A 27,801-nucleotide genomic window follows, 5' to 3' on the forward strand; every position below is an offset into this window, starting at 1 on the left:
CACTGATCATCCATAAATTGTTGGAAATGAGTGATTAAGGAAGTGCTGCTTAGTGTTAGCGGCACATGCACATTCTTGGTATGTTTTTTGTGGGTGAGAGGAAATCGTGTACTGCACAAACAAAAAGGAAAACTCCTGCTGGGAAGCTTTCAAGGAAATTTAACTTGCGTAATGTTTTGATCTTGGTGTTTATTACAGAAAATAAGAGTAATATTTCACCAGCTATTGTTATGTGTCAGCTAGCCTCTCCATCTGCTTGCCTTTCCTTGATGGCTCTTCCCAAATTCTCAGTTTATTTTAATAAAAATACGACTTAAAAATGTAGCAGTTTGTTCATATGTTGAAGGCAGGTGAGCTAGACCAGTGGTCAGAACATTTATTGTGTTGTGCTTGCTACTGTATAAAGATTTGGCTGTTGTGGCTGCAAAGCCCTGCCTGTGTCAGCAGCTGCAGCTTAACCCCTGCAAGTAAAACATGGGGGTGCAGGTTCCTCACAAAATAGTGAAATGCAGCGGTTTCTGCTTTTAAAGCAGATTTCTTCCCTTCATCTCTTTTAGAAATATGTTTTGTAAGTAAAATTACTTATTTGGGGAGAGGGTCAAAGTTGAAGCTTTGCAAAACTATTATTATTAACAATTTTCAAACTGCTTTTTTTTTGCTGTACTTTGTTGATAGCTTGCTGAACAACCATAGTGTGTATGTCTTCCATCTCCTCAGTGTTTTATTTGATCCAGCTTATTAATAGTAATGGCTTTTCCTAGTCATTGCACTATTAAATAGGACTGAACTAAGCTTAAGTTTCTGATGTATTGTGTTGCAGTGCATTGTATATGCAAAATTCCAAGTACCTAAACACAGTTATAAATACAGTGAAAAGTGAGCATGTTGATTTTTGTTTCTTGGTGGGTATGAAAATTTGAATTTCTGTATTTTTCCTTATAGAAAATTGGTACTCCCAGCTTTCATGTTTGTACCAGTAGAACTCTGGTACATCTATAGGTGTAGGCTACTGTAAAAGACATTTTACAGTGTGTGATGACAATGTAGGAAGTATGTTCAAAGTTACCTTTGAAGTACTTACATTTAGAAATGTTTTCAGTTATTTCAAGCAGATTTCCATGGAAAGAAATGGTTCCTGTGTTGCAAAACACTGGGAAATAAGTGGCTTGGAAATCTTTTCCAATATGAAATTATCTGTATTGAAGATTAGTTTTTAAAATTTGCCTTGATTTTTCAGTAAAATGGATTTGGAGAGTTAAGAATGTTGAACATTGTTTGCAAATGGTATTTGATTGTGCTTTATGCTTACTTCTGTCCCTGACTGCAATACCCACAAGCCACTGTGTCTGTGGCTCACCAAATAGTCTTGAGGTGCCCTGATGACAGTGGATGTTTATTTGGCATTTAAGCTCATATTTATTTGTCTATAAAATCATTTAGCATGAACTGAGACTTTAGTGCTCTGATCTCTATGAAATGTTTACTGGTATGCTGCTGAATTATTGTACATTATATTACAACCCATTTACTCATTCCATTAGTAATACCAGAGACAAAAGTTGTTTATTCAGTCACATCAAAGGCAGCTGTTTGGGTATGGTTTTTTGACAGAAGTTAACATGTTAAGTTCAGATATGAAGTCTAGTTTTTAAACTGGAGTCCTTTAAAATGACACCACCTAAGTTTTATTAGAGTTTGTTGTTGTTTAGAAACAGATCCTGATGATTCTGAAATTTTGATTTGGAAAGTAGCATGATCATAGTTTTTCCTTCTTCTAATGAAAAGTATACTTAGCTGACAGTTGTACAAACCCATAACATAATCTATAGGATGTAAGGTGCAGAATTAAAGACTGTATTTAACTGTAGATCTTGTATTAAGGATGGTGCCTATCCTGAAACTTTGTGTGCCTGCTCTTCCCCCAAAGTTTCAGAAGCAGCTTGAGCATGGCTACATGTAGAATGTGTTTGTAATTTGTAATGCAGATGATAGCCCCATCTAATACTAACAATGAGAAGAGCTTATAGAACAGCTGGGAAGGGAAGATGAGAAGGTTTAGTATAACTTGTTAGCGTGTAGCATTTAGAAGTCTTAGACTAAACTCTGAAAACATGTTAAAATTACAGCTTTACACTACAGAGCCCTTCACTTACACTTCTGCAGATGAAAAAAAATATTCTTACCTTACAGGTCTATATATTAGCAAATGAGAGTTTGGCGTGCTTTTGTGAATCTGTGACTGGAATCTGTAACTCTACTGTAGATTAGTGAGAAAATGAAAGTGCCTTTGTAAAAGTAATGTCTGCAGTGATGTCTGCTGTCCTTTCACTTACAGAGCATTAAAACTACTACAGGTATGTCAAAAGAGGTTGGGAATCCTGGTGGTGTTATTTTTTTCTGTTTCAAAATCTTGACTTCAAAACACGATGTTTTTTTTTTTGCCTGAATGTCTGTATTTAGACATTTAGGATCAAAGGCTGTGCAGGACAGGTAAATAACATCCATGTATTTGTAATCTTAAGGCCATACCATGTTTCACTGAGAGTGAGATAAAAAGAAATTCAAGAATCAGTGGCCAGGAGAGAGAAACTTGCTAGGTGAGGAATAATGGCTTAATGTGAATCTGTTTTTGTAAATATAAAATATTTTATCAGATTTTTATAAGATTTCTTGCTTAAATCAGTTGGGGACATTATATGTAAAAATCTGCCTTTTTTTTATATTAGCACAGGAGATTGGTGGTTTGTTGAATACAAGTAACAGTTCTGTATCTGGGGACAGCTGAGGGGGAAATAAGGGAGTGTTGGTTGTTGCACACATTGGATCAAGATGTGATGAGATGTGATCTGTGCTCCGTTTCATTGAAGTAGTTAAATGTCAGTTGGTTGCTTCCATAAATTAGATGGTACTTCGTTTAAAGAGGCCTCAGTGGAAGGTATAAAAAGTAGACTACCAGGAGATAAGCTGATGGTAAAGTTTATTTGGTACAGCTTTTCTGCACTGGCTGCCTCGCTGCCACTTCGTTATCTGGGCAGGGGTTCAGCAGCTTTCTGCAGCTGTGAATGGAGTTGAGATTATAATTTTTGTGACCTATTCTGTAATGTCGATAGAAAATCAAAATGTGCCAGGTTAGTTTGTGTTCTGGCAGTGTTTTAATGTACTTGAGTATGGAAATTCATAGTGATGATGTATTTTTACCCTAATGTTACTAACAACCAGATGAACTGAGTGCTGTTAGTAATACTGGGGTAAAAATACTGCACAAAGAGAATGGTGTTATTTTGAAATGTGTTTTTCTGACTGACTTCTCTAGCATGCTGTGAGAAACTGCATTAGGTGACACATTATGAGTAGGTAGAGGCATCTGTAAAACTACTCAATTTTGGAAGCTAGCACTGGAGCATTAGTTGTTCCACTTCACCCCAGGCAGGGCTGCTTTGCTGAACTTTTGTCTTTCCCCACGCCTACGCTGCCCTGAACTTGCACATTTGTGCTGTATGTAGCAAGTTTGTGCTTTGTAGAATTTCCACAATTTCTGCTAACAGCCTTAACACGTAGCTGGAAGCCTGCAAATGGAATAAGAGGAGAATATTTTCCTTTGCTGCTCTCTTAGTGGATAAATTGTGGGGTTTTTTTTCCAGTTTTTATTTGGTTTTAGGATAGCTTACAGAGTTCTGCATGAGCAAAAAATGTTAAAACATGTTTAAACATGTTAAATACTTCTACTACTTGTAAAGTGGTACTGCTACAATGCTAAGCTTGAATCTCTTATTGTACCACTGATGTAAACTGAAGCACTGGCTTCTAAAATATTTTTTCTTCTTAAGACATTTATTTTCAGGCAGAAATAAGTATCTTTTAAATTTTGTTTGGATGGAGCATTCTTAATACCCTCTATAGATCCTTCTGTTTGTGGTAGATGATAGCTGTATTCAAGAGTTATATTTTAATTTTTTTTTAAATTTTACTTGTCAGTTTGTAATAGAATTCATGTAACAATTTAATTTAAAACTGAAATGTTTCATGGAAAATTTGCCATCCTTTGGGAAGGAAGTATTCACACATGCAAGATCTCTGAAATAGCTGTGATTCAGACCCCTTTCACAGTCAATGGAAACGAGCAAAGAATTTGGCATATCTGAAAGGCATACTGCCTTCAAGAGGCAATGTGAGCATCTTCCCATCTCACTGTGTTTGGATTTATTTTGATAAATGGTCAGAAACATTAAATTGATTTGCTGTTAGTTTTGGTTGGAGGATATAATTTGTTTTATAAAAGTGGCTGGTTTATGCTTGAGGACTGTCTTATTAAGATTTGAATAATTAAATATTTCTACCTTAGTCAGTGTCTTCATTTGAGTCTCCATTGACATCAAGTAGTGACTGTTCAGAACAAGCAAAAATTTTAAATCTGTTTATGCACTTTTTTTGCTTTATAATAAAATTTAAAAATACAGATTTACTACAATTGTAATTTTAATTCACAGAAGAAAATTTCCAGGGAATTTTATATTAATAGTGAAAGGTTTAATATAATTGTCTTAATTATTGAAAGGCAATAAACGTTTTTCTAATGGGTTTTCATTTATTAAATGAAACTTTACTAGGCAGACACCACTTTTCATTCCTTCTCTGAAAGCAGGGGGTTTTTGATACTGATAACCATGTGATATTTAGGCCTGTAGTCTGTATTACTTATTTAATATTACTAAAGTTACTTCACATTATGTATTGCTCTGTGTTAGGAATCACTTATTTTGAACTGACAGGGAAGGAGCTTACACATCTGTAGTGAAAATCTGTGAGGCAGACAACAATTTTATTTACAGAGGAGGGGATGAGGCAGAACCAAAGAATTTCTCCCATCCCTGTCTTGTTTTTTTTGTTCCTTTTTCAAGAGTTTCCCAGTTTATTAATAGGAACTTCCAGCATTCAGGTGCTTTGGCCAGTTCCTAGAAGTGTGCTTTCTTCTTGGGCTTATTCACCCTATCAGGGCATTAGTAATAGACATGACTTCAGGGGATTTACTTTTGTTTTCTTTATTTATTTTAGAACATTAAAAGTGACCTTTGTGCTTGTACATATCATTTGCTTTTGGTAACTGTCTTCAGGGTTTCATTCTGCCAGAAACACAATCACAAATTCCAAGTCTTAATGTTACTTATCTTAATGCTCTGCCAAGCTACAAAGAAGTTGGAAAGCATCTATTTATCTTCCTATCAGGCCAGTCTAGCAGGAAAGATTCTTTCTGATCCAAAAGTGAATGATTAGAGGGAGACTCATAGTGTCAGAAATCCCACAGCTCCCATGTTGTTGTTGCAGGTGGCATTGGAAACTCTGGGAAACTTGGTAGGTAGAGGGAGTGGATCATCTGAGAGCTGGGCTAGAGAATGGAACAACACAGCAAACTTGTGGGGGAAAGGGGTAACACTGGGACAGTGACCATTTTGCTGTGATTATCCTTTCATTTCTCCTTTCCCTTCTCCCCAGAAGGTTTGGGTTGGATGTCCACAGATCTGCATCCATCCCTTTTAGGGCGAGCTGCAGCAGGATAGTCATGTAGATCTGACAGCTGTAGGCTGTGATTATTTTATTCCAGTTAGTGCCTGCTTGCATTTTGGTTGCTGTTCTGTCTAGTTTTTCCTCATTTTAAGAAATTGCTATGTATTCTGGTATGTATTCTAATAAAAAATTTGTAAGCAATAATACTTCAAATGTACTATTTCTCTGGTAAATTTACAGGAGTGATGCCTAATGTGGACAAGCCATCTTGAGTTATTTCAATCCATGTATTTGAAACAACACCTTAACTGCTAGGCAATAAATGAATCCTAGCTATCATTCTCATTGGAGCCCATTTTGCACTGGATTAAATAGCTCCTAGGGGAAAAAAGTGAGAAAGAACTGTTTTTTATTCTGGTCCCAAGGACTCAAGTCTGCAAGGAGTCCTTGGTTCTTAGGTTATTTCACTGAGTTATTTGTGTGCAATGGTGTCAACAGGATAGTTTGATGGGTATGGACTCCAAACTGCTGCAACACTGTGGTTTGGATGCTCCTCTGGGACACTGAAGAAAGGAGCCTAAGTTTTTTTTGGCAGAGGAGTCACTGCAGAGGGTGTACTGGTTCCTGAATAGGTAGCCTCCTCCCCAGGCTATTAAGTAAAGACATCTTTTTCTTGAGCTCTACTTGAGGGATTTTTGGTCCTTCACTTCAAACTTGGCAGGCATAACTCTAATGCTTATTATTACATGTCTTTAGCCAGTACCCAAAGAAATAATTTTGGTTTTTTTCCAATAAAACTTTAATTTTTCAGGATTTTCAGAATTTTATGGATTTTGTTACTTAACGGTGTGGCTGTTAAGTTTGATACAGTTCAGTATTTTGGCTGCCTACTCTTGCTGCATTGACAGCATGGTAACAACTGTGAAACCGTTTGAGAAAAGTCACTAACAGAAAAATCAGGTGAAAGTTGCTGGGAATGTTTTATGACTGAATTTTTCATGTTTGTATTGCATAGAAAATAAATATAAGCTTTAAAATATACTTGTGATGAAAAGTGCTCATTTTAATCTTAAAATCCCTGTAGGCTGTGAAGATTTTGTGAGGGAAGAGGTGGCGTGGGGGAAGACACAGTCAGTGCTACTCATAGTCTGAAGTATTTGATTCTTGTATGGGCAAGGAAATGTTGGTTTTCTTTTTCCCCTACTTACTTGAATCTGATGCCTGAATATATTACTTCTTGATTAAAATTTTCTTAGCTTCCTTTGTGAGGGTTCTGAGTCATTAGCAGCTACATTTTTAAAATGAACTGAGTTTTCCTAAAACCACAGCATCTCTTTTTGACTTAGTAATTTGTGTAGTCTCAGGAGGTAGTGACCCCTTGACTAAATATCAATGTGCTAAATGTAGGGTGTGTTTAATGTTGCCTGATGCAAAATTGTTCTCCTTTACTTATTAAAAACTTGATTGTAGACTGCCTTGAATAGGTCACAGCAAGGATTGCTTCAAGTCTGGTGTCAAACCATAGAAAGGGGTGAAAGGCTTGACACTCATCTCTTCACTAATGCTAACAAATGGAGAAAGAGGGGGTGTCACATGCTAAAAATGTAATTGAGGTTAATATATAACATCCCCAACCTCATACCCAGTGTAGTTCTCCCTTTTTTAGTGCCTCCACTTCTCCTGCAGATGTTATCATGTGTGTTTGTTGCCATCAGCCCCTCACTGAACAAATCTTGAGGTTACTAAGGCTCATTTCTGTCACGTGAGAACAATGGGCGTCGTGTGTACTTTAAATGTGCCATGATTGCAGAAATGTTTCCCAGGCTTTCCCCATGGGTCAGGGCATGGTGTAAAAAGTGATGTTTACCTACCTTGCAAGAGGTCAAGATGTCCAAGCAGAACTGTGTTCACATATTCAGCACCATAGAAACTTAGTTAGTACTCTCTGGTTTTGTGTGTAACATGTAATTTTTATTTCATCGATGATGGGGTGTTTTATTATTTTTTTTTTCCTGCAAAATTTGCAACCAGATTAAAATGTGGAGTTAATGAAAGCCATTCCATGTCCTGCATTAGCATCCAAAAATTTTGTAGCAGCTAATAATATGTTCATCAAAATCTCTATAGTCAGGTAATGTTCCAACAAAGAAATGCTTTTCTTAAAGTAAGGATGGAGCTGTAGTTCTTTCACTTGATCAGGAATTTTGCCTCTTGCAAAAAGAGATAACATACTGAAAGGTTTTCTGATCATTCATCAGCATTAAAACAACAGAACTCTTGGTAGATATCTTGATGTATATGTTAAAACCCATATAGCATTGGACAGCATTAAAAATTACGCTTAAATTTCTGAAGAATAAGGATTGTGTTTCTCCTCACAGCTGACAGAGCAGAAATTCAGCAACAAATAGCTTGATTGCCTTCATTTATTTAATAATTCTTTCCCAAAAAATAACTTGTGATTTTCTGGCCCAGGATTGTGCCACTGGTTGGAAGATAACATTACCTTCCACAGTGTCTCTCCTGGAATATGGTGCTTGTCTTACTTGAGCATTGCTAAAATGGCAGTTGTCAGAGATTTCCTTTTACATTTTCCAGAGTTTTCATGTGGCTCTTAATGGAGATAGGAGCAGGCAGGAGGTTTCTTGCATTGTCCTTGTGAGTCAGGAGAGATCCCTGTGCCTGCTGGTTGTGTGAGAGGCCTGAACCTGGTGGACAGCCACTGTGCAGGGCAAGGTCTTCACTTTTTACTGGTGCCAGATTAGTGGCAAAGCATTTTGTGTGGTTACATTTGTATTATTCAAAGTAGTTACAGAATTTTAAATGGGGGAAAAAAGCCTCAACACTTTTGCCTCCATTATCAAGAAATTTTCCTTTTCCTTATTGAAAAGCTGTAATCTTCTAAAGTAAAACCAGTCTCTAGGTGTTACGTGTTGACACATATAGCAGGAAAAGTCTTAGTGTTTTCTAAGTGGCATAATAATCATCCCTCAACACAAATGTACTGCAGGGGAGAGGTGGTTTCCTTGGTGATTATGCTGAATTCTTGTATGACATCTGTTATTCCTTCAGGACTGTTGTTGCCATTTGTACTTCATTGGGTTTTTCAGATGAAGAATTACCTTTTTTGGCCATGTGCTGTTTTTTAATATCTTTTGGCTATTTGTCATCTGGGATGATTTATCTGTGTTAATCATAATAGAAAAGAAACATGGTAAGATTTTGATGATACAGAGTAGCAATTAAAAATTTGTCAGAACACTTCTAAAATAATTAAAACCTTTCCTGCTAAAATTAGGCTTTTCTGGAAACATGAACCCTTAGGCCTGGTGCTCCAGGCAGCATAAGTAGCTCAGGATTAAGCTATAAAAACTTCTGATTGTCTTGACAATTGAATTTTAAAGAATTAGAAGTCTGAGAGTCAGGTATCTCTAAGGCTGTACAAACCACAAGATCCTTAGGATGTGTTTGTAGGACAGCTTTTATTTGTAGGCAGGCCTTGAGAGCTTCAAATGCTCTTTTTTTTCCACTCCCCCCATTAGTGCAGAGAGAAGATGACAGATATTACTGAGCTCCTGGCAAGTTGCAGTCTGCTGGGATTGATGTGTTAAATATCTTTCCTTTAATAAAATACTTCACTTGGTTAAGTGCTCATGTTAAGGATCTAGGTGGATTTTGAAAATATGCTGTGAGTGAAACTGTAGGTGAGCTGTGGACTCATAAGCTGTGAAACTTTGAAGTTTAAAAAAAAAGTAGTTGGGGGGTTTGAGGGTATAATCTGTCAGTTCTTTCCCCCAGTTTTCTTGATAAATAGCTAAATTACAGTTTCTATTGGATTATAGTAATTTGCTTCCAAAACTTTTTGTTAATCATATATTTTTCATCTTCCACAAGTGACTCCTTTAATGTGTCAGTCAGCCTGTAAGGTGTCAGACTTCTGCTTAGGGACAGTAGGGAACCACTCAGGGCATTGACTTTTAGGAGTGGCTTTTGCTTTATGGATAATCTGAAACTCAGCTGGAAGAATTTGTAAAGTGTTGGGTGTGTTTTGTTTTCCTGATCAGCTTTACTGGAGATGTTACGGGCTTCTAGTGCAATGACAGTTGATGCTTTATTCTAGATACCTCCATGGAAAAAGACATTAAAGTGGAGAGTTACTAAAACCACAGTCACTGTTGAGAAAGAGAAGTACTGCCTTCCTTCAAACTGGCTGTGTCCATGCTTCCTATACACTGATCCTGAGTCCATTTTGGGAATGTCTCTTCTCATTTACTGACATGCAATTATGTATGAATTGAAGACCAAAGATCAGACTCCTTTCAGCACTTCCACCTTTCTTTTAGCATGCATTAGTTTTATAATTTTGTTTGTTGTGGTCCAGGTCATCTCTTTCTCCCTCTTGGTGTACGCAGCGTTCCCTCTTCTCTGCATAGTAGGAAAGTAGGAATAACCCCAGTGTGTACAAAAGTGAGGGTGATTTCTGAGCCCCTTCTCTCTGTTCATATCACTCTTTTTTTTTTTATTTTCCCCTCTGATATCTTCAGGATGTGTTTGAAGAACCAGCCAGGCTTTATATTACTTCATCTGGTTCCATTCATGAAAATGTGTCCTGGTTACAGATTCAAATTTTCTGATCTTAGAGTGATGAATAGTCTTTCTAATAGTAGGCTTTCTAATAGTAGGCTTTGTTTAGACAAAATTTTTTTAAAAGGAATATATTTCCAGGTCTTCTTACTTCTCTTATTTCTTTCTCACCCTTTTCCCCTCATGCACAGAAATGTAACCTGTAGTGTACAGCAGGGGATGTATGAAAGCCCACCACCTTAGTATGCATTTCCATTGTCCACTTAATTTTATAATGTTGAGCTTAATTACATTTTGTGTATTTTGGGACTTTTTTTTTAACTCCTCCAGTTTAATCAGGATCCCAGCATTATTTGGCCAATGAAAAGTAAATGTCAAATGTCAAATGTCAAATGTCTGCCTTAAAATAGAAGTACTCCAGGGGGCAGCTTGTCTTACTGAAAATGAAGCCAGAGGTTGTCCAGAGAGGTTTTGGAGTCTCCAAGCTTGGAGGTGCTCAAAAGATTCCTGGGCAACCAGCTTCAGGTGTCTCAGCTTGAGTTGGGGGTGGACCAGGTGACCTCTGAAGGTCCTTGCCAACCATTCCATGATTCTCCAGAGGTTTTCTCCATGTGCCCAGGGGAAAATTCTGTACCTTTCATTCCTTTCAAATAGCAGCTATTTGGCAGGTACTCTAATGTATGTAAGTATGAACTAATGTGCCTGGAACATTAATGTTTTCATAGGGCACAGCCTTATGGGTGCCTAATTGAGATTAAGTATTTACCTATGTGCTTTAAGTGTCTTAATTTCTTTTTTACCCTGGACCATTACCAAGTATTCATTAGTGTCTATGACAGAATATTTCTATTTATCACTTCACCAGAGTTCTTTAAAGTATTATGATTTCACTGTATTTAAATGAGTGTGAATCCTACTCTGTGTGTGCTGTGCAATATAAAAATTCTTCTGCCCTAAGCAGAATGGAGTTGTCAGTGGTAATCTTCCTGTTCTGCAGAGGACTGGTGGAGGAGAGGAACTGGTGTGCTACAAGAGATCAGAGCTCGTTGTTAGGGTGCCTGGGGTCCTTGTTCATGGTTGGATGCAGTGATTATGTAGAGAGCATAATTTTTAGGGTGAATGTCATATAAAGATTACCCTTAAGTAAATCCCCCCCCCCCCCCCCCCCAGTTAAGCAGCGAGGGAAGATGTGATAAAAATAGAAAAAGCAATAAAGTAAAACAAATTTTCTGCTTTTAAAACTATCAAGTAGTCTTTGCAATGAAGTATCCCCAAGCTGGGAGGAACCTGTATGAAAAACAAGTTGGGTTTGCTCGTGGAGATGTATTCTGGCAAACAAGGGGGAAAAAAAAGTAGAATTGTTATTTAAATATCAATCTGATGGTTCCTTAATGGTGTGGATGCATGAAGAAAGCATCCCAATCACTCTATTGCTCAAAATTAGTTAAATTAGTGATACCAGTGAAAAGTAAATCTGATATTTTGGTGTTCTTTGGTGTATGTGTATTTGCGAATGCAGCCTCAGCTGTCGGAGCGTTGCTCCGTTTCTCGGAGGTGTGCCCTGCGTGTGCCCGCCGGGGCCGGGGCAGGGCGGGAGCCGTGCGGGAGCCGTGCGGGAGCCGTGCGGGAGCCGTGCGGGAGCCGTGCGGGAGCCGTGCGGGAGCCGTGCGGGAGCCGTGCGGGCGCGGCAGTTCCGCAGCCGAGCGCTGGAGGGCTCCGCAGACTGACGGCTGCCCCGCGATTTCAGGGGAATTGCTGCATTGTACCTGCGCAGGGTTTAATGCTTGCCGGGCCATTTGGCTATTTGCCATAATTGACTTTCCATTCCCTTGATTGGAATCATAGATAAAAATTTGCTAATCCACTTTCTTTGCTGAAAGTATTAAAAAAGTAATCCATCTTTTAAAAATGCTCGAACAAAATCATATGGTATAAAGAGTACTTTATGGAATAATGAGATTAATGAGAACTGTAAGGCATATGCAATTTAAAACGTTTTTCTATGGGTTTAAGGTGGAAAATGCAATCTGGGCACTATACAGCCATAACTACTTCCTTTTTTTTTTTTTAAGCAGTACCTTTTAAATGTGCATTACATGTTATGCTTTTGTCTACATGATAAAATGTGAGTATGTATTTAGGAAGAAGGATCTGATATTTACTTGTAGTTTTAAAAAGGTTTGAAAACACCTGATTCAAACTTGTTGGTTGTGTTTGTTTCCTCCCTCTCCCCTCTTCTGCCCATAGGGCATCAGAGCACGGATTTTGGAAACCCTTGTAATGCTCATTCTTCTTGCACTGCTTATCCTTGGAATCGTATGGGTGGCTTCAGCACTCATAGACAATGATGCTGCCAGTATGGAGTCTTTATATGGTATGGAATGCAAAAGAACCTTCACCCAGTTTCATTGTAAATACAGAAATGCAGGTTTCCAGTTACATGTGTTTCTAGTACATGTTATGTGAGTATTGCACAGGTTGTGAAGAAGGTGTCTTAATTCAGTCAACACCATTTTGATGTTAAATTCTGTGACATAAGTAGCCTCTTGGTAATTAGCTAAAGCTGTGCTCGATGTTTTCTTTACAGACCTCTGGGAATTCTACCTCCCATATTTATATTCCTGTATATCACTGATGGGATGCTTGTTACTGCTGTGTAAGTATTTTCCTCATTATTCCAGAAGATGAATGGTGTTATGGTGAGGGATTTTTTGTTTATTGTGGTCAATATTTTTTTTTTATGGTTAAACAAAACTTTTTTTATTGTGAAAGTTAGTGGGATTTTCTTTTTCTGATTAAATTTAGGTGTGAATTTGTTAGGTTTGGGTTTTGAAGTTTATATAAATGGTACCTTAGATTTTCAATTTTTGAGAAACTTTCCAACTCACCCAATTTTGACTAAATAACTTGTTAAAGCAGGTAGTTGAAAAAGAGGGAGTCCCTTCTGCAAAGAAAAGCACAATTTTTAAATGAGATATCTGCAGGAGGCAGGTAGTATGGTGAGAAAATTGTTTTGGAACATTTTGTCCTATATTCAGTAAACTACCATTCTTCCTTTTGTAATTGAAAATGTTGCTGTATAGGCAGGAGTTGGAAGACAGTGCAGCCAGCTTTCATAATCACACAGCTGGGCTCTGGCCAGTCTGCAGGTCAGTTACACAATTGCATCTGAAACAAATGCAGTAAAAACCCAACCTTACACTGATTGCTCCTAACCAGAGTTCTGTTATCCATGTTCAAGGGACTAAGAAACACGATGGAAGACTCAAAATCCCATTTATAATCTCAACCCTTTCCTTGAATAATTTCTAGAAAATTGCTGAGAGGAACAGAACATCTCCCTTTCTAGATTATTATGGTTTCATCTCTTCTTCAAGCTTGACAGGTTCAAAACTTACATGGGGCTGTCACTGTGGAGAAAGGGTGGAGGATGACAATTTGTGATATCCTTTAAACAGAAGGAGATCTAAGTGAGTCTCCTTAGAGTCTCTGTATGTGAAGGTTCTCAAATCCACTTTGGAGGAAGGTGGACAGATTAACAATGGGCTTCTCAACATCTTCTGCAGCTTCTTCCAGAGTGGCCTTCACAGAGGTGCTGAACACTAATGGGAAATTGGCTTATAAAACTTCAAATCTGCCCTGCAATTTGCTTCAGCAGAGCTGAAAACTCAGCATCTGTTCTGGAGCTGTTGTAAACCAGTTCACTGAAATTATTGTGACTAAATGCCAGGTCTTGGAAATGTGTAACCTGAGCAAATCTCTGAGGTGAAGACCCTCCAAGCTGTTAGTTCTGTGTAGCTGAAAGGGCAGTATACAGCAGTGAGGCTGCTGCTGGGGTAGAGCTTTAGATCTTCACCTGTCTTAATTGCTGAAACAATGTTTGAATAAAGGCTATTGCAGTGGTGATTTGGAGCATCACTTCATTTGTCTTTTCTCCTTTTCCTGCAGTATTATTCTACAGTAAAGGCAGACTAGCTTCAGCTAGATTTTTGAATACTCTTGTATTTTTCCTATAACATGCAGTAGCTATAGTGAAACACTAGTTAACAAAAATAAATGCAATCCTCACAATAAAATCTTGTCCTTTTTTTGGCATCAATGTTTTATTATAATGGAAACTATAGATGTACATGCTCATCCATATTGTTTTAAATTCTTTCATCTCCGACATATTTCAGTATTTGAAGGCTGTTTTCCCCAAACTGTTGTTTTCTACTAATAATTTTCTGTTATCATGGTTGAGCCTTTCTCCCAAGAAGCAGACATGCATCATTCCTGAAAACTATCACAAGCTAGGATCAGAAAGGGCCCATTGTTATTTCACAGAAAATTATCTAAAGTCTGGTAGCTGAGCCTACTATCAAAGGAAGTTGAAGGATAACTTTCAGCAGAGCAAAGCAGCTTCAGGATCTCTTGTCCTTGCAGCTACACCTGTGCTAAAAGATGAAAAGTGCCTGAGATGTTCTGCAGTGCTGTGGCCAGCCAGTGTCACTCCATCCAGGATATTGCATCTGGCAGGTGTCTGTGCAGCTTTGGCTCATGGTAATGGTCCCTGGGCTGCCTGAACTCCAGATGAGCACTGAGAATCGTTTGGGAAAGTGTTAACTGGCCCAGGGCAAATCATGCCAGGCATAGTTCTGACAATTTACTGGTGTAGGCAATCCAGTCTTAAAGCCCAGGAATGCATCCTGGCACTGCTGAATTTACTAGTGAAGACATAGCCTCTGGTGCCACATGCTTTGTATAAATAATTAATTAGTTGAGCAAGTTTAAGATCTCTGATCATGTGGTGTTCCTTGTTGACCAAAAAAAGTCACAGTTAAGGTCTTGGAGGGGAGAGATGCTTGTCTTGTTCAAAATTTGTGTGATTGCAGTGTGCTTAGAAGTTCATGTTGGAGCTTTAAGCTCTTGCAGTTCTTCTCACAAAATATGGTTATATGTGGAATGGCACACTTAGCATCCAAATAAAAACACCTGGTCTTTGACTTACAAATGACTGTTCTGCATGCTCTTCCTTCCCCTGCAGTGTGCACGCCAGTGGGGCTCTCAAGGATGTTTACAGTAATGGGTCAGTTGCTGGTGAAACCGACGGTAAGTGCTCCCCAAGTCTGTCCTCCTGTGCTCCCCAAGTCTGTCCTCCTGTGCTCCCCAAATCTGTCCTCCCCAAGTCTGTCCTCCTGTGCTCCCCAAATCTGTCCTCCCCAAGTCTGTCCTCCTGTGCTACCTGTGAGACGGTGGAATGGTATTTGGGTACTTTCATCTAGAATGCTTGCGCTTCTACAGAACTCTTCAGTTCATCAGTTTCTAGAACCACTTTTTATGTACTCATTTCATGTTTTTCATTTAGCACAAAAGCCTGTTTTTTTTCCAAAGTTTTCTTATAATAATATAGACTTCCTCTGATTTTTCAATCTATGTTATTTATTACCAGTATTTCCTGCTGTGTTTTACCAGTGCCTGAAAAGCGTGGGCATATTCTGAGTTCAGTAGCAAAGAACACAAGAGCAAACAAAGTCTGGATAACAAGAAGGGCACCTGGGGTACACACAGATGGGTGAAATGTGGGTAGTTGTCATCTTTAAGAGCTTGTTAAGATGCTCTTTGGTTCATGTTCTGAATGCTGTGAGGGAAGGGAGGAGTTTGTACCACATACAAGTGCTCTAGTGACTTCGATGTCACATGTCCTAGTTATAGTTACTAAAATTTGGGTGCACTTAGATCCTGCTTTCCTTTTCATTAGTTGGTTCAACCCTGGAAATACAAAGAAAATATCTACTGTTTTTATCTTTTAGTCTCAAAGCACCTGGTAGCTGAGATAGACTGACTTCTTTTATTTGGTTTTAGCTTCCACTAGTAATTTATATTTTCATTAAATACTGGCTTATGCGAAAAGTTGCTTTTTAATACAGTTTTTCAAAATCTTTAGTTATTTTTGTTTAAATTGGGTGTGAAGGTTGATACGATTTGAATGTAGGTCAGACATACTGTTCTGTCTCTTTAGATTGAAACTGAACATAAAAGCCTTAACTCAAAATAAAAACTTTAACTTTGCTTACAGTAAAGATATAATTGTGTAACAGAATGGAGTAATCTGTGAAGTTCTTATTTGTGTCACTATTGTAAAGTTGTAGACTGTATATTTAAAGTACAGGTTACAGGAGCAAAGTGAATCTGATTATGTAAGTTCAGTCAGGAAAACAAGTGCCTCTGATGCTCAGTTCATGTTTCTGTTTGCAAATACAGATCCTGGAAGACCTAGATGAGCAGATGTATATCATCACTTTAGAGGAAGAAGCAATTCAGAGGAAGCTTAATGGTATGTATGCTGTACCTGTAATGGTACTGCTTCAGATACAGTACTTAGAGTGGTTCTGGTCAGCACTGTTGGTCAGCTTCTTCTCTCAAAACAGAAAATTTCAATATCTTAGCCTGTAGCAATTGTTACAGGTGTACATTTCCTCACCAGGTTTTCCAAGATTGGCTCTTCTGTATGTGTGGTTTGCTTTGGTTTTGTTTTTGAATTGTTCATCAGCTCTCTAATGTGGGAATGTTCTGAGCCTGAGAGAGCAATTGAGTCATTGTCCAGACCCACCACCCTTACTGCAAAATAGCTTGGATTGGTAAATGACTCTATTTCAGCCTTGTTTGAAGAACTTACATTAGCAAGAGGCTTGACTTCCTGCAATATGAGGTTTTGTTTTTAATTTGGAGGATTTTTTGTGTTTCAGTTGATTATTATTTAAAATCTTAGGTAGTAATCCATTAAAAATCAGAGCACTCCATTATATTCTAGGAGTTATTTGGTGAATTTAATAAATAAAAATATTCTATTAATAAGTAATGAAAATTAATAATTACAAGAATGTCTTTAGACTTACTGTATTTAGTCTTAAAATTTTGCATTTCTTGATGAGGTGGTTTTGTCATGAAGTGTTTAAAAACATGAAGTATGAAGTAAAGTATGAAGTTTTAGAATGAAAGGTGTAGACTTTCTGTAGTTCTGTAATTTTAGAATAGAAAGTATGAAGACTTAGAATGGAAAGGAGTGTTGGAACAGGCAGGCACCAGTTATGGAAAATTTATTGGTTCTATAAACCTGGAAATCATGTTGTACAAATCTTGCTTTTAACTGCATGGATAAGCCATCCATTCATAATTTATGCAATTACTGCAGTTTTGTAAACCAAGGAATTTCCATGTAAGACAGCACAACAATATACGTGTCATGATGACTTATTTTAGCCTTAATTTTTAAAATTTCCTGTTTTTTCTCTCCTGTTTTTCAGTCTTCTGTCATATATCTTAAGCTTTCCTTCTCTGAGGTCTCATTAAGTCTTCTTTCAAAGTTGCTTGGTCAGGGGAAGTACCTTTGATAGCAGAGATCATGGTGGTCATCTTTATTCCAGGGCTTAACATTTGTGGAGTAGTGACTTCTTTGTGCTGAAATCAGCCATCACTTCAGTTTAAAAGTGACATTCACCTTTTCAGGTGTTTATAGTGACACACTATGTGTGCATTTACACACAGGCACACAAAAAGGTGCAGGCAATGAGTGTCTTTGAAGCTGTGATGGGTCATGATAATCATTCTGTGTGTTTGATGTTAGCTGGGAACTGTAAAATATTTGTTACTGAATATTTTATGTTGTCATGGTGATTCTACTTGTGTACAACACAGAGCAATGACCCAGTAGTTATTCAGGAATCTATTGGAAGTAGTGTTCAGATGGGGAATGTGATTATTTAGGTGATGCTTGGGTGCTCTTTTTCTTGCAGAAGTCTCTCCATAGTTGCTTATATTGCAGTTTGGTATCACTTGTGGAGTGGACCTAGGCTGTTTGCAGGTGCCTGCTAACTGGGTATGGATTTAGGATGTGTGCTTGGGGCACCCCTAACCATCAACCTAGGCTGTTTGTAGGTGCCTGCTAACTGGGTATGGGTTTAGGATGTGTTCCAGGAGCTCCCCTAACACCAGCCAAGAGACTGGATTTGCTTGCAGCACATGGCCTGGTGTTCAATGAGAAGTGGAGCTGCAGCCCACACATACTCCATGGAGCGCTCACCAGCCTGCTCTTGAGCAGTGAAAGACATGGGGCTTAAATGTCCTGAGACAGGAGAGGAACTGAGTTCCCTCTGTTTCCAGTGCTGGGGGAATGGCATTGACACCCCCAGAAGGGGGTGCTTGAAAACCCCTAGGCTGGTTTACAGAGAAAATTAATGGAGTTAAGCTGAAAAGTAAATGAAAATCCAAACTTGCATATAGAGTGTAGTTGGGACAAGATGTTTTATGTGCAGGAAGACACTTTGCAGGATTTTTGTAGTAGTTACTTTAGTAAATTTCAGCCCAGTTCTCATTATGGTGAGCACGGAAACCTTCATCTGCTCTTCCAGAAGTCTTTCTAATATATACAGATTATGCCAGAAGCATTGACATTGTTATTGCCAGAAGTATGAAGGGTCATGTTTACCATGTTTATTGCATTTTAAAAAGTGTGTATAAATGGGGGTGGTGCTAATTGCATCAGTAAATGTCATCAGCTGTAGTGTTAGAGGCCATAACTGTGTTTTAGCACACAGATTGTCACTTTGTTGCTGTGTCACAGTGGATATATTCAGCTACACACTTCCTCTGCCATGGCTGTTGCAATTCTTCCACCATGTTTGTGGTGGAATCCATGGTGCTTGTGTAACCCTGCTGGGCAGGTTTCCAGTAAAGTGCTCTGTAATTATAAACTTTATTTATATGTATAACTAAAGACTTGAATTTTGATTAAAATGAAGAGGACCAGAGCAGAGGCTTAAGTGATACTTGATGATTGTAAAGCTTTTCATATTTGAAAATAAATCTATCTGTGAAACTGTAGATCTTCTTTGTGGGAACTAATTTTCTTCCTCCTCAGGTGTCTGCAGTGTCTAACTGAAAATTGGAGGAGGAGGGAGGGGAAAGTTTGATTGTGTTATCTACCCCAGTATTTTTATCTATTGAAGAGATACTGGGCTTTGGGAAGATGTTTGTTTCCAGTGTATTATATTTCAGTACCCACATCACTCCTACAGTTGAAAAATAAAGCTGGGACTTTTTTATATTAAAAGAAAAAAGTTGCCTTCAGCTATTAGTTTTCCTGAATCCAAAGAGACGGGTGGGGTAGGATCAAAAATACTTACTTGATCAAAGTTATTGGCTCTGAAGGTATCCTTACCTATGTAAGAAAGATGAAAGGTGTTGTTTTTATTGCACACTAGTAACAGTGTAATTTTGAACTAATTGGTGGTGAACTGCCAATCACCTTGGGGGAATGCAAATAGATACTCTTACAATTTCCTTTGAGGTACTGAAATCTTATGTCGGGGCTGGAAGAAAAACAGAATAATACCGTTAAATTGACCTTAAATGAGCTGCTTTGTGGCTTTCTTGGAGAATCCCTTCTAACTTTTCATTGCTAGTCCAAACAAGTCTCGTCTACCAATTTGATTTATTGGCTAGACAGCGCTGACATTGAACTTTGTGCATGTTTGAAATAAAGCTAATGTTAGAGAGCTTTTAAGAATTTAGCTGCATCCTTTCCAAATACTCTTTTGACTGATCTGAAACCTTGCTTCTCTCATAAAATATCCTTTTGTATAGCAACCTGTTGTTTGCAACTATTTTTAAGGAGGAACTACAACAGCATTTAGATATGATTCAGAATTTCTGCTGACCTGTGTCTTAGGGACCTTCTGTGATGATGCTGATTTGTTGGATAGACTCCCATGAAATCAGTGTTTGGAGCTCTGGATTTTTATGTCAAGGGGAGAAAAAAACAGAGATATATATTGAACTGGGCTTTTCCTCAGAGACTCCTAAATCAGTTACAGAAAAGAAGAAGACATCAGATGCTGACTTGGGTTTTCCTTCTTGTTCAACTGCTTTCATGAAAGTTCTTTTCCCACTGAGCTCTGTAGCTATCCTTTTTCCCACCTAATGGTAATTAGTCATTCCATAAAACAGATGTTTCAGACTTTTCTGGGGGGAAATGCATCATCATAAAAGCTTATTTTTATAGTGATAATTAGCTTGGGTGTTTTAAAAACTTTTTCTGAAAACCTGTGTATTATGATTAATTTAAAAAAAAAAACAGAGAAATGGAACTGACATTTATATTTCAGGCACTTCAACTGATGAGATGTTGTAATGGAGCAGTGTCTGTAGGTCTTACTGGATAGCCCTGAGATTAGAGATATTTATATATTTGAAGCCCTGTAAATATTATCCCATACTCATTATGTCACTGATATCCAAGATAAATGTTTAGACGTAGCACAGAAGTTATGTGTTATGCAAAAATGTGTGTGAAAGAAACATTCAGTTAGTTTGATTAAAGAAACATTCAGTTAGTTTGATTAAACATTTAAATTTTAAACAGTTGGATGTTTCATTGATGATTTGGCTGCATTGAACAAATCAGTATTTAATAGTCTGCAATAAAAAGAATCACCTTTTTTCTTGTATTGAGGTTGCTGGATGGATGAGGAGACAACAGAAAATAAAGAAATAGTGAGACTGGACTACAAAGCAGTGTTGCTGTGCCAGCAGCCTGAGTGGTGTTTAGATTTTGTAGGCAAGTGATCAAGATATCAGATAAAAGCCTGGACAAGAATATTAATCTCATATAAATTTATTAGAGACTGTTTCAAAAATGTCCATGAAGCATGGTGCTCTTACAGGTTAGCCCATGCCCAAAGGTGGGGCTGAGGGTAGGGAATGGCCAGCAGGTGAAAGGTGGGAATGTAAATCAGCAAAACAGAAACAGAGAGGACTTTGGGTTTAAGACCTTGAACTGTCACTGCAATGGTGTGTTATTGCAGAGTGAAATTGGCTTGGAATAGACAGGGAAAATATGAGCCCTTATTTTCAGGTGAGATTGCTCCACTTTCATCCCTTTTACTTCTGAACAAAGGTGAGTGGAGAAATATATCTCAATATATTTCCAGGTTGTGATTGCAGAGAGTGAAAGCTAAAGCAGAAATAATGGAATGAGAACTGAAACAGCAGATTTCTAGTCAGCATTGCAGAGCTGTGTCAGTGCCTGAACACTGTGCAGTGTTTGTAGAGGAACTGGCATCAAGGAGGGAAATCCCAGTGTGCTTGCACTGGAAAAGAGTGGTTGGAAGAGAATGGAAGGTTGAAGAGGAAAAGGACAGAGAGAGAAAATGGGCTGGGTTTTCTCAAGGCTGCATAAGGATAGGAAGAAAAGTTGATGAGCAACTTTTAGGCAGAAAAGTAGTAGGAGGAAAGGAATTAATATTATAGTTGTCAGGGCTGAGCTGATGTACAGGAGCAAGTATGAGGAATTGCACAACAGTGCAGTGGACTGACACGTTTTGTATGTTGTGAACTGGAAAGTGGAAGAGGTTGGTCTCACAGGTGGTTGAGGCAATATCTGACTGTGGCATGGAGGGACAGAGCAGACAAACTGGTATGAGCAGAAGATCCAACAGCAAGCAGGTTAGCAGTGTGGAAACTGAGCTTGTTGAGGAAAGGAAGGAAGGGAGGGAGGGGCAGAAGCTGAGTCTGGAGCTCTGGCCACTTTAAAGTCAAAAGTCCACTTTTGCTAGATAATAACGCTCCTGAAGGGCATCTGGGGATTCTTTACATCTTGGTACCAGAATCATATAGGGATTTAAGAATGAGGCATTTGAGGCATCCTGTCTGTCACACTATGGCTGTTCATTGGACTTGTGTGAAAGTTCAGCATCAGCAAACAGGCTGGGATCACAGGAGATCATGCTGAAACCTCTGTGCTGAACTCTTCTGGATAGACTGCTGTTTTTGAAAAGTATTTGAAGAGTCTCAAAGAAACACCTGCAGTTTAAAGTCACAAGTGCTTAATGTGATGCTTCCTAAATCCAAATTGTCACTTGTGCCAATTGTGTGCCTTGCAGTCAAATCCAAAAGAAAATCATGTCTTTTGTTTTAAAAGGTGTATCTTCCACAGTGGAATACCAGACGGTAGAGTTGGAACGTGAGCTTGAAAAAGTGAGAAGCAGGAAAACAAATCTAGGTAATGAAGTTTCTGGTGTTTCATGTAGATTGTAGTTTACTAAATGACATTAAGGTGCTGTGTTTAATTTGGAGCAGTTGCTTGATTGATTCCAGTTTGTTCTTAACTAAATTTGTGCATTTGCAAATAATGTTAGATGAAATCATTGCATTCCTCCAACAAAAAAAAAAAATGAAGTAAGGAGTCTGATTTGGATCTTATTTTTAACATTATTTTAGAGAAATTGGGACTCTTCTTTGCATGGAGCTTTTCATGTATAATATGCTTATCAATATTTGGGCTAATCAATGACTTGACTTTCCTTTTTGTGTTTGAATTATTTCTGTAAAATTCAAACAGTCTTTTCTTTTCTTTCACATGCTAATGATGTCCAGTGAAGTTAGTTCTGTCTTTTCTGCCTTACAAGAGGAAAATATTATTTAAATATCTGAAATTTTGACCTTTTAGGTCATGCTAAAATATACATGTAAACAGTGTATTCAGCAGATTTTAAACTTTGTGGAACTGCTGTGTGCTAGGGGAAGAAAAAGGTGTGGAACTGCTGTGTGCTAGGGGAAGAAAAAGGTTAAGGGGAAACATGCCTCTAAGAAAAAATCTGCTTGTCTCTGTCTCCCCAGCCTTTCTTTAGAGAGGTTTCATATTTTTGCCATTGCTTTGTAGAGCTACACAGGGTGGATGTTCTTATGAACTGGTTGATGTTTGTTCCAGATCAGGATACTGTTGTTACTTATATTTATAGTGAGCTTATGGGTAGCTGAATGATTCTTACTTGTTTTATTCTAAGGTGATCTATGGTATTAGGCTTACATTTTTTTCTCTTCTGAACAGAACGGAGGAAAAAAGCTTCTGCTTGGGAAAGGAATTTAGTTTATCCAGCTGTCATGATATTGCTCCTGATTGAGACAGTAAGAATTTTCTTTTTTTCCCCAGCAAAAAGTATAAAGAGTTCTTTGGTTATTTGAGGAAATAGTTTTTTAATTTTTTTGAGTGAAGATTGTTTAAGCAACAATCTTGATATTCTTTTCCTGACCATTTAACAAAAATTTGACATTATGGAGTCTGGTGAGGATAAATGTGAAGACTTTAAAAATGTGGAATACTTTTCAATAACAAAGTTATTTCCTCTTTTTTATAGTCCTTTTCAGTTCTTTTAGTCGCTCTCAACATTCTTTACCTGTTGGTTGATGAGACTGCAATGCCCAAGGGATCAGGGGTAAAGTAATCTTCTCTTTCAATTTTTATAATTTTAGTAAAGCTTTGGAGGCCTTGCAGAAGTGCAAGTGAGAGCTTTTGCTTTAATATTATGGAAACCAATGAGCCTTGACCTTGACTTTGCTTCTAGGTTTCATTCCTGTGCCCACAGAAACAATTTTTACATGTCATGTTGTAGCGAGTTCTTACTAAAATAGTGCCAAAGCTTTATGTGGATGCAGTGATGCACTACAGCAGATCGGTAATCTGGAGTTTGCAGTTCTGTCTTTGCAGTACATTTCACTGCTGGTGCCATTGCATGGGGTGGGGGAACTTGGAGAGTGGGACATCAGAACCCCCCTGAAACACTGAATTGAGAAAAGGCTGTATTGCATATAGGATGTGACATGTTTTGTTCTTGGTAGAAGTTAACTTTATGAACTGTTGCATGTATCCTATTTAATTATGCAAAGTCTCTTTTTCCTTTTTCCAGGGACCTGGAATAGGAAATGCCTCCTTATCCACCTTTGGCTTCGTGGGAGCAGCACTTGAAATCATTTTGATTTTGTATCCTTTCTGAAAGAATTCTGTCTGTTAACAAGTATTCTGTCTAGTTTTCTGGGACACTGATAATGCACTAAGACACTAGCCTGGAAGGAAGAAAGATAGGTCAGTCCTTCTCAAACACTTGTTTTTGTTTCTTTTTTCTTTAGTTCTTAAGACTTTTAGGAGACTGCTGAGAACTTGAGTGAAACTTGCATTCCTTGGAGGTTCCTTTTTTCCTTGATTCTCACAGCTATCTTATGGTATCTTCTGTCGTCGGCTTCTACAGTCTTCGTTTTTTTGAGAATTTCACTCCCAGGAAGGATGACACAACTATGACAAAGGTAAGGTACAATCTGGGATGGGCATGGCCCCCTCTTGTCTTTCTTGCCACCCAAGACAAACTGACTCTCTTAGTTATTGCCCTGAATGGCTCATTTGCAGCGATCAGTATTTGTTTGTAAGCTTCGTAAACACAAACTGGAAGATTGTCAAAATGCTGAATGAGTGGGAAAAAGGATGTGCTCTGTTTAGTTTGGATGGCATCCATTCACTTGTAAAAAGCCAGGAATGGCAGAGCTTGTTAACTGGCTATAGAAAAGCAAGTGAAAGAACTTCCTTCAAAGGGAACTTATTGCTAATGAGTAACTTCGATTGTGTTAACTGTACTTCAGGGAGCTTGTTTGAGATCTGAACAACGTGGTTGCTAGAAGTAATACAGACGAAGTAATTCAAATTTGAATAATGAAACTAAGACTGAGGACTGGTATTCAGCAACGTTTTGCCGTCTGAAGCTAATTTGACTTTCTACAATTTAGCACTGGCTTTAGAATAACCAATGCTGTTACCTAATTGGGAGGAACATGCCTAGGTTTTTGGCAAAGTATTCCCCCAGCTGACATGGGGAAGTGATCAGTAACCAAGGAACAGATGTTGAATTTAATTATTTTTTCAATATGTTGCATTGTTTTTTTGTTTAAGTAATGGATTAAGATACTTTTACTACAAATTGTTGGAAGTGAAAAAGTGGGTATGCACACAGAATGATTAGAGGAATAAGTAGCAGAGTTGGAATGTTCTTAATATTTCCTATTGATTGTTTACAGTACATCAGGAATAATGTGGAAATAAATGGTGAATGTACAAATGTCTACCTACTTTCAAGTTTACTTTTTTTTTCCTTTTGGCTTCTGATAGAACTAGACCTGAAGAAAATGATCCCTTGTGAAAGAAAGTTTCAATTACTCTTTTTAAAGGCTTTACAAGAACAAGAAGAAATCTAACAGCTGTGAATTTTTTCGTATTATTTAAAGTAGACAACAGGCATTGAATTGAAAGGAAGCTCTTTGTTGTAATTTTTTTAAATAGTGCTAATCCTGCAAGCAGTTACATCCAAGGCTTAAGCTGATGTATCAGTCATCCATTCTAAGCCCATGGAATTGTTCTTTTATAAAACATTCACAGGAAGTAAGTAAACAGTTGATGCTTTGCAACATGGTTGTTTTGAATAATTTTGGATCTGAGCATACATAACACTTTGATTAGAAGCACATGAATACATATTTGATTTTTTTCTTGGATCATTTTTGTCTTGTGTAACACCATGTGGAGAGGAGTGACAGAAGTCAGCAAGACTAACAATATGTTACTGTAAATTGCTTTAGGTTCAATTTGAAGAATGTGCCTTTTAAGAATTATTCTTTTTCATCTTGACCGCTGTTTTTCTTTGTGTTCCCTTCAGCAATCTCATTTATCATTTAAATGCTCTTTGTCATTTTCAAACAGATAATTGGAAACTGTGTCTCAATCTTGGTGCTGAGCTCTGCTTTGCCAGTGATGTCAAGGACACTGGGTAAGTGAAATGGAAGTAACATCATAATAAAGGACGTTTAATTGAATTAAAAGAAATACAAGAAAAAAGAAGAGCCTGTAGCTGTATTTTCCACAGTATGTAATTTGCCATCACTTTCAGATGAAGTAGCAACTATCTGTGGCCTTCATTTCTACATGAACTGTTGAACATACATCTATGTACATGAACTGCAGAACATACGTACTAAAAAGAAAAAGATGCCAAACATTTTTTAGAGAATATATTATTTTAAGAAGGTCAGATTTGAGACTTCTTAGAACAGGAGATTGTGAGATGAAAAGATTGGAAAACTGATTGTCCAGAGCAGTCTGAAATAGTTTCATGTTCACTGTGAAATTAGTGCATAGTTCCTGCCATGAAATACGTTTGGGATTTGGTGTCTGAAATTTGAGATAACACTGAGTGCAGATTACTTTTTAAAAAGAGCTACTGACTCTTCATTTATTAAGTTTTTTAATCAGCAGTGATACCTGGCTACTTTTATTTTCCCTACAATAATATGCTTGTATTTTTTGTTAACTTAATTTTTCAAATGTAACAATTTGGAGTCTGCCATAGCAGAACTGAAGGACTCCTGATTTTATTGTTAAGGATTGGGAGTAGCATTTGAAGTAGTTGATCTGTTTTAACCAGTTAGAAAAATGTGTTGCATCTTCACTTTAATTAGGTAATCTTCAGCTTGAATTCTTGAAGTTAAACTGCAAGGCTATTACATGTTTTAAGTAGTGCAGAATCCTTGTAACTAATGTGAATTTCATTGGGAACATTAAATAGAACAAAACAAAAATCTTTACCTCAGGCTGTACAAGTCTTAAGTACAAGCTTAGAAGTTTGAGCTCAGGCCCACAGACCAGCAGTGTGTGCTCAGTAGTTCTCTAGCTGGTCTTCCTTTCAGGGAGAATACTCTTGAATCAAGAGTAGTTCATGGTTTTCCAGTATTATACTGTATGTTCTTATGCTATGTATATCTACAGAGGGGACATTTTAATAAGTTATAAATAATTTTTATAGCAAATTAAAAACCCTCTGCAATGCATTTTGGAGAGTTGAATCTTAAAATAAGAGTTCTAGAACTTACTTAAAAAAGTCTGTAGTAAAACTGCACAAAAAAAGCAAAAGGGTAATTCAAGTACTTAAAGCAGTGCAGTTTTAAAATATAACCAGTATAATGAAGGTCTAAGAAGTGAAATGGTTCTGGCATGTGGAGCCCGATGTTACATAGAAAAAATCACTGTTTTAGAATAGAATTGTAACATAAGTTTGTGTCCACTAAGTTACTGCATTCAAGACTTGTTTAAAAGAAAATAAAATTAATTGTTAATGATCCATGAGATTACCAGTTGATAATAACCAGATTCTGTGGGAGTAAGTGTACATGCTGGGTCCATTGTTGTCTCATAGGAAACAGATTAATGGTAAAACTCACTTAAAAACCAGACTAACAAGTGAAATTCCTGAATAGTTTGCCATAGAGATAAATAAAAGAAGAAAAAAGATGGAACAATTAACACACAGCTAACAAATGCACAGTCACAGCTGTCCAAACAGGATTAATAGAGTGTATTAGAGTACAGTGAGTCATGTGGTGCTTTTGCAGAAATATCAATGTGTGTTGCTCTACATGCCACCTCCCTGTGGCACTGAATAGATGAAAAGAAATAAATATGTTAAGCAGATTCATAGTCTTTTCACTTTATTAAAAAAGCGAGATTCTAGGCTATACAGAAAAGACTAGACTTTATCCTTATGGGAAAGGTGAAAAAGCAAAAGTTATCTAATACATGCACTGACCTTTTTCAACTTTTAAAAATGGAAATAGTTTCTTCTTACATGTTTCATAGCATTCTAATTAGATATGTAGGTGGTGGATATGTCTAATCTGTCATTCTTCTAGAACTCCAGGAAAGTTTTAAACTAAAATAAGTTAACTCATATTTCCCCAGAACTTTTCAGCCTTTTTGTAGCCCTTCAGAAATGTTTCCCACCAACACCATATTGCTTGTCACAGAGAAACGAATTAGGAACAAGGCACTTAAAGTCAAGAATACAAAAAACAAAGAATTCCAGA

At 37.6% G+C, this 27,801-nt stretch overlaps 1 protein-coding gene across 3 annotated transcripts in view; it reads left to right on the forward strand.

Moving 5' to 3' along the window:
• Positions 1–27,801, forward strand: part of LMBR1 (limb development membrane protein 1) — a 68,344-nt gene that overhangs the window by 29,441 nt on the left and 11,102 nt on the right. For 2 of the 3 annotated variants that reach the window (XM_084204030.1, XM_084204032.1), the window contains 11 exons: positions 12,334–12,460; positions 12,674–12,742; positions 13,170–13,235; positions 15,113–15,177; positions 16,330–16,402; positions 22,046–22,126; positions 22,955–23,031; positions 23,262–23,339; positions 23,811–23,884; positions 24,114–24,204; positions 25,646–25,712. In XM_084204030.1, coding sequence (XP_084060156.1) covers positions 12,334–12,460; positions 12,674–12,742; positions 13,170–13,235; positions 15,113–15,177; positions 16,330–16,402; positions 22,046–22,126; positions 22,955–23,031; positions 23,262–23,339; positions 23,811–23,884; positions 24,114–24,204; positions 25,646–25,712 — 868 coding nt within the window. The remainder of the gene's footprint in view (positions 1–12,333; positions 12,461–12,673; positions 12,743–13,169; positions 13,236–15,112; positions 15,178–16,329; positions 16,403–22,045; positions 22,127–22,954; positions 23,032–23,261; positions 23,340–23,810; positions 23,885–24,113; positions 24,205–25,645; positions 25,713–27,801) is intronic. The other variant, XM_084204031.1, reaches the window with a different exon arrangement.

This window comes from Fringilla coelebs, assembly GCF_963513975.1.
Source record: "Fringilla coelebs genome assembly, chromosome: 1".
Classification (NCBI taxonomy): Eukaryota; Metazoa; Chordata; class Aves; order Passeriformes; family Fringillidae; genus Fringilla; species Fringilla coelebs.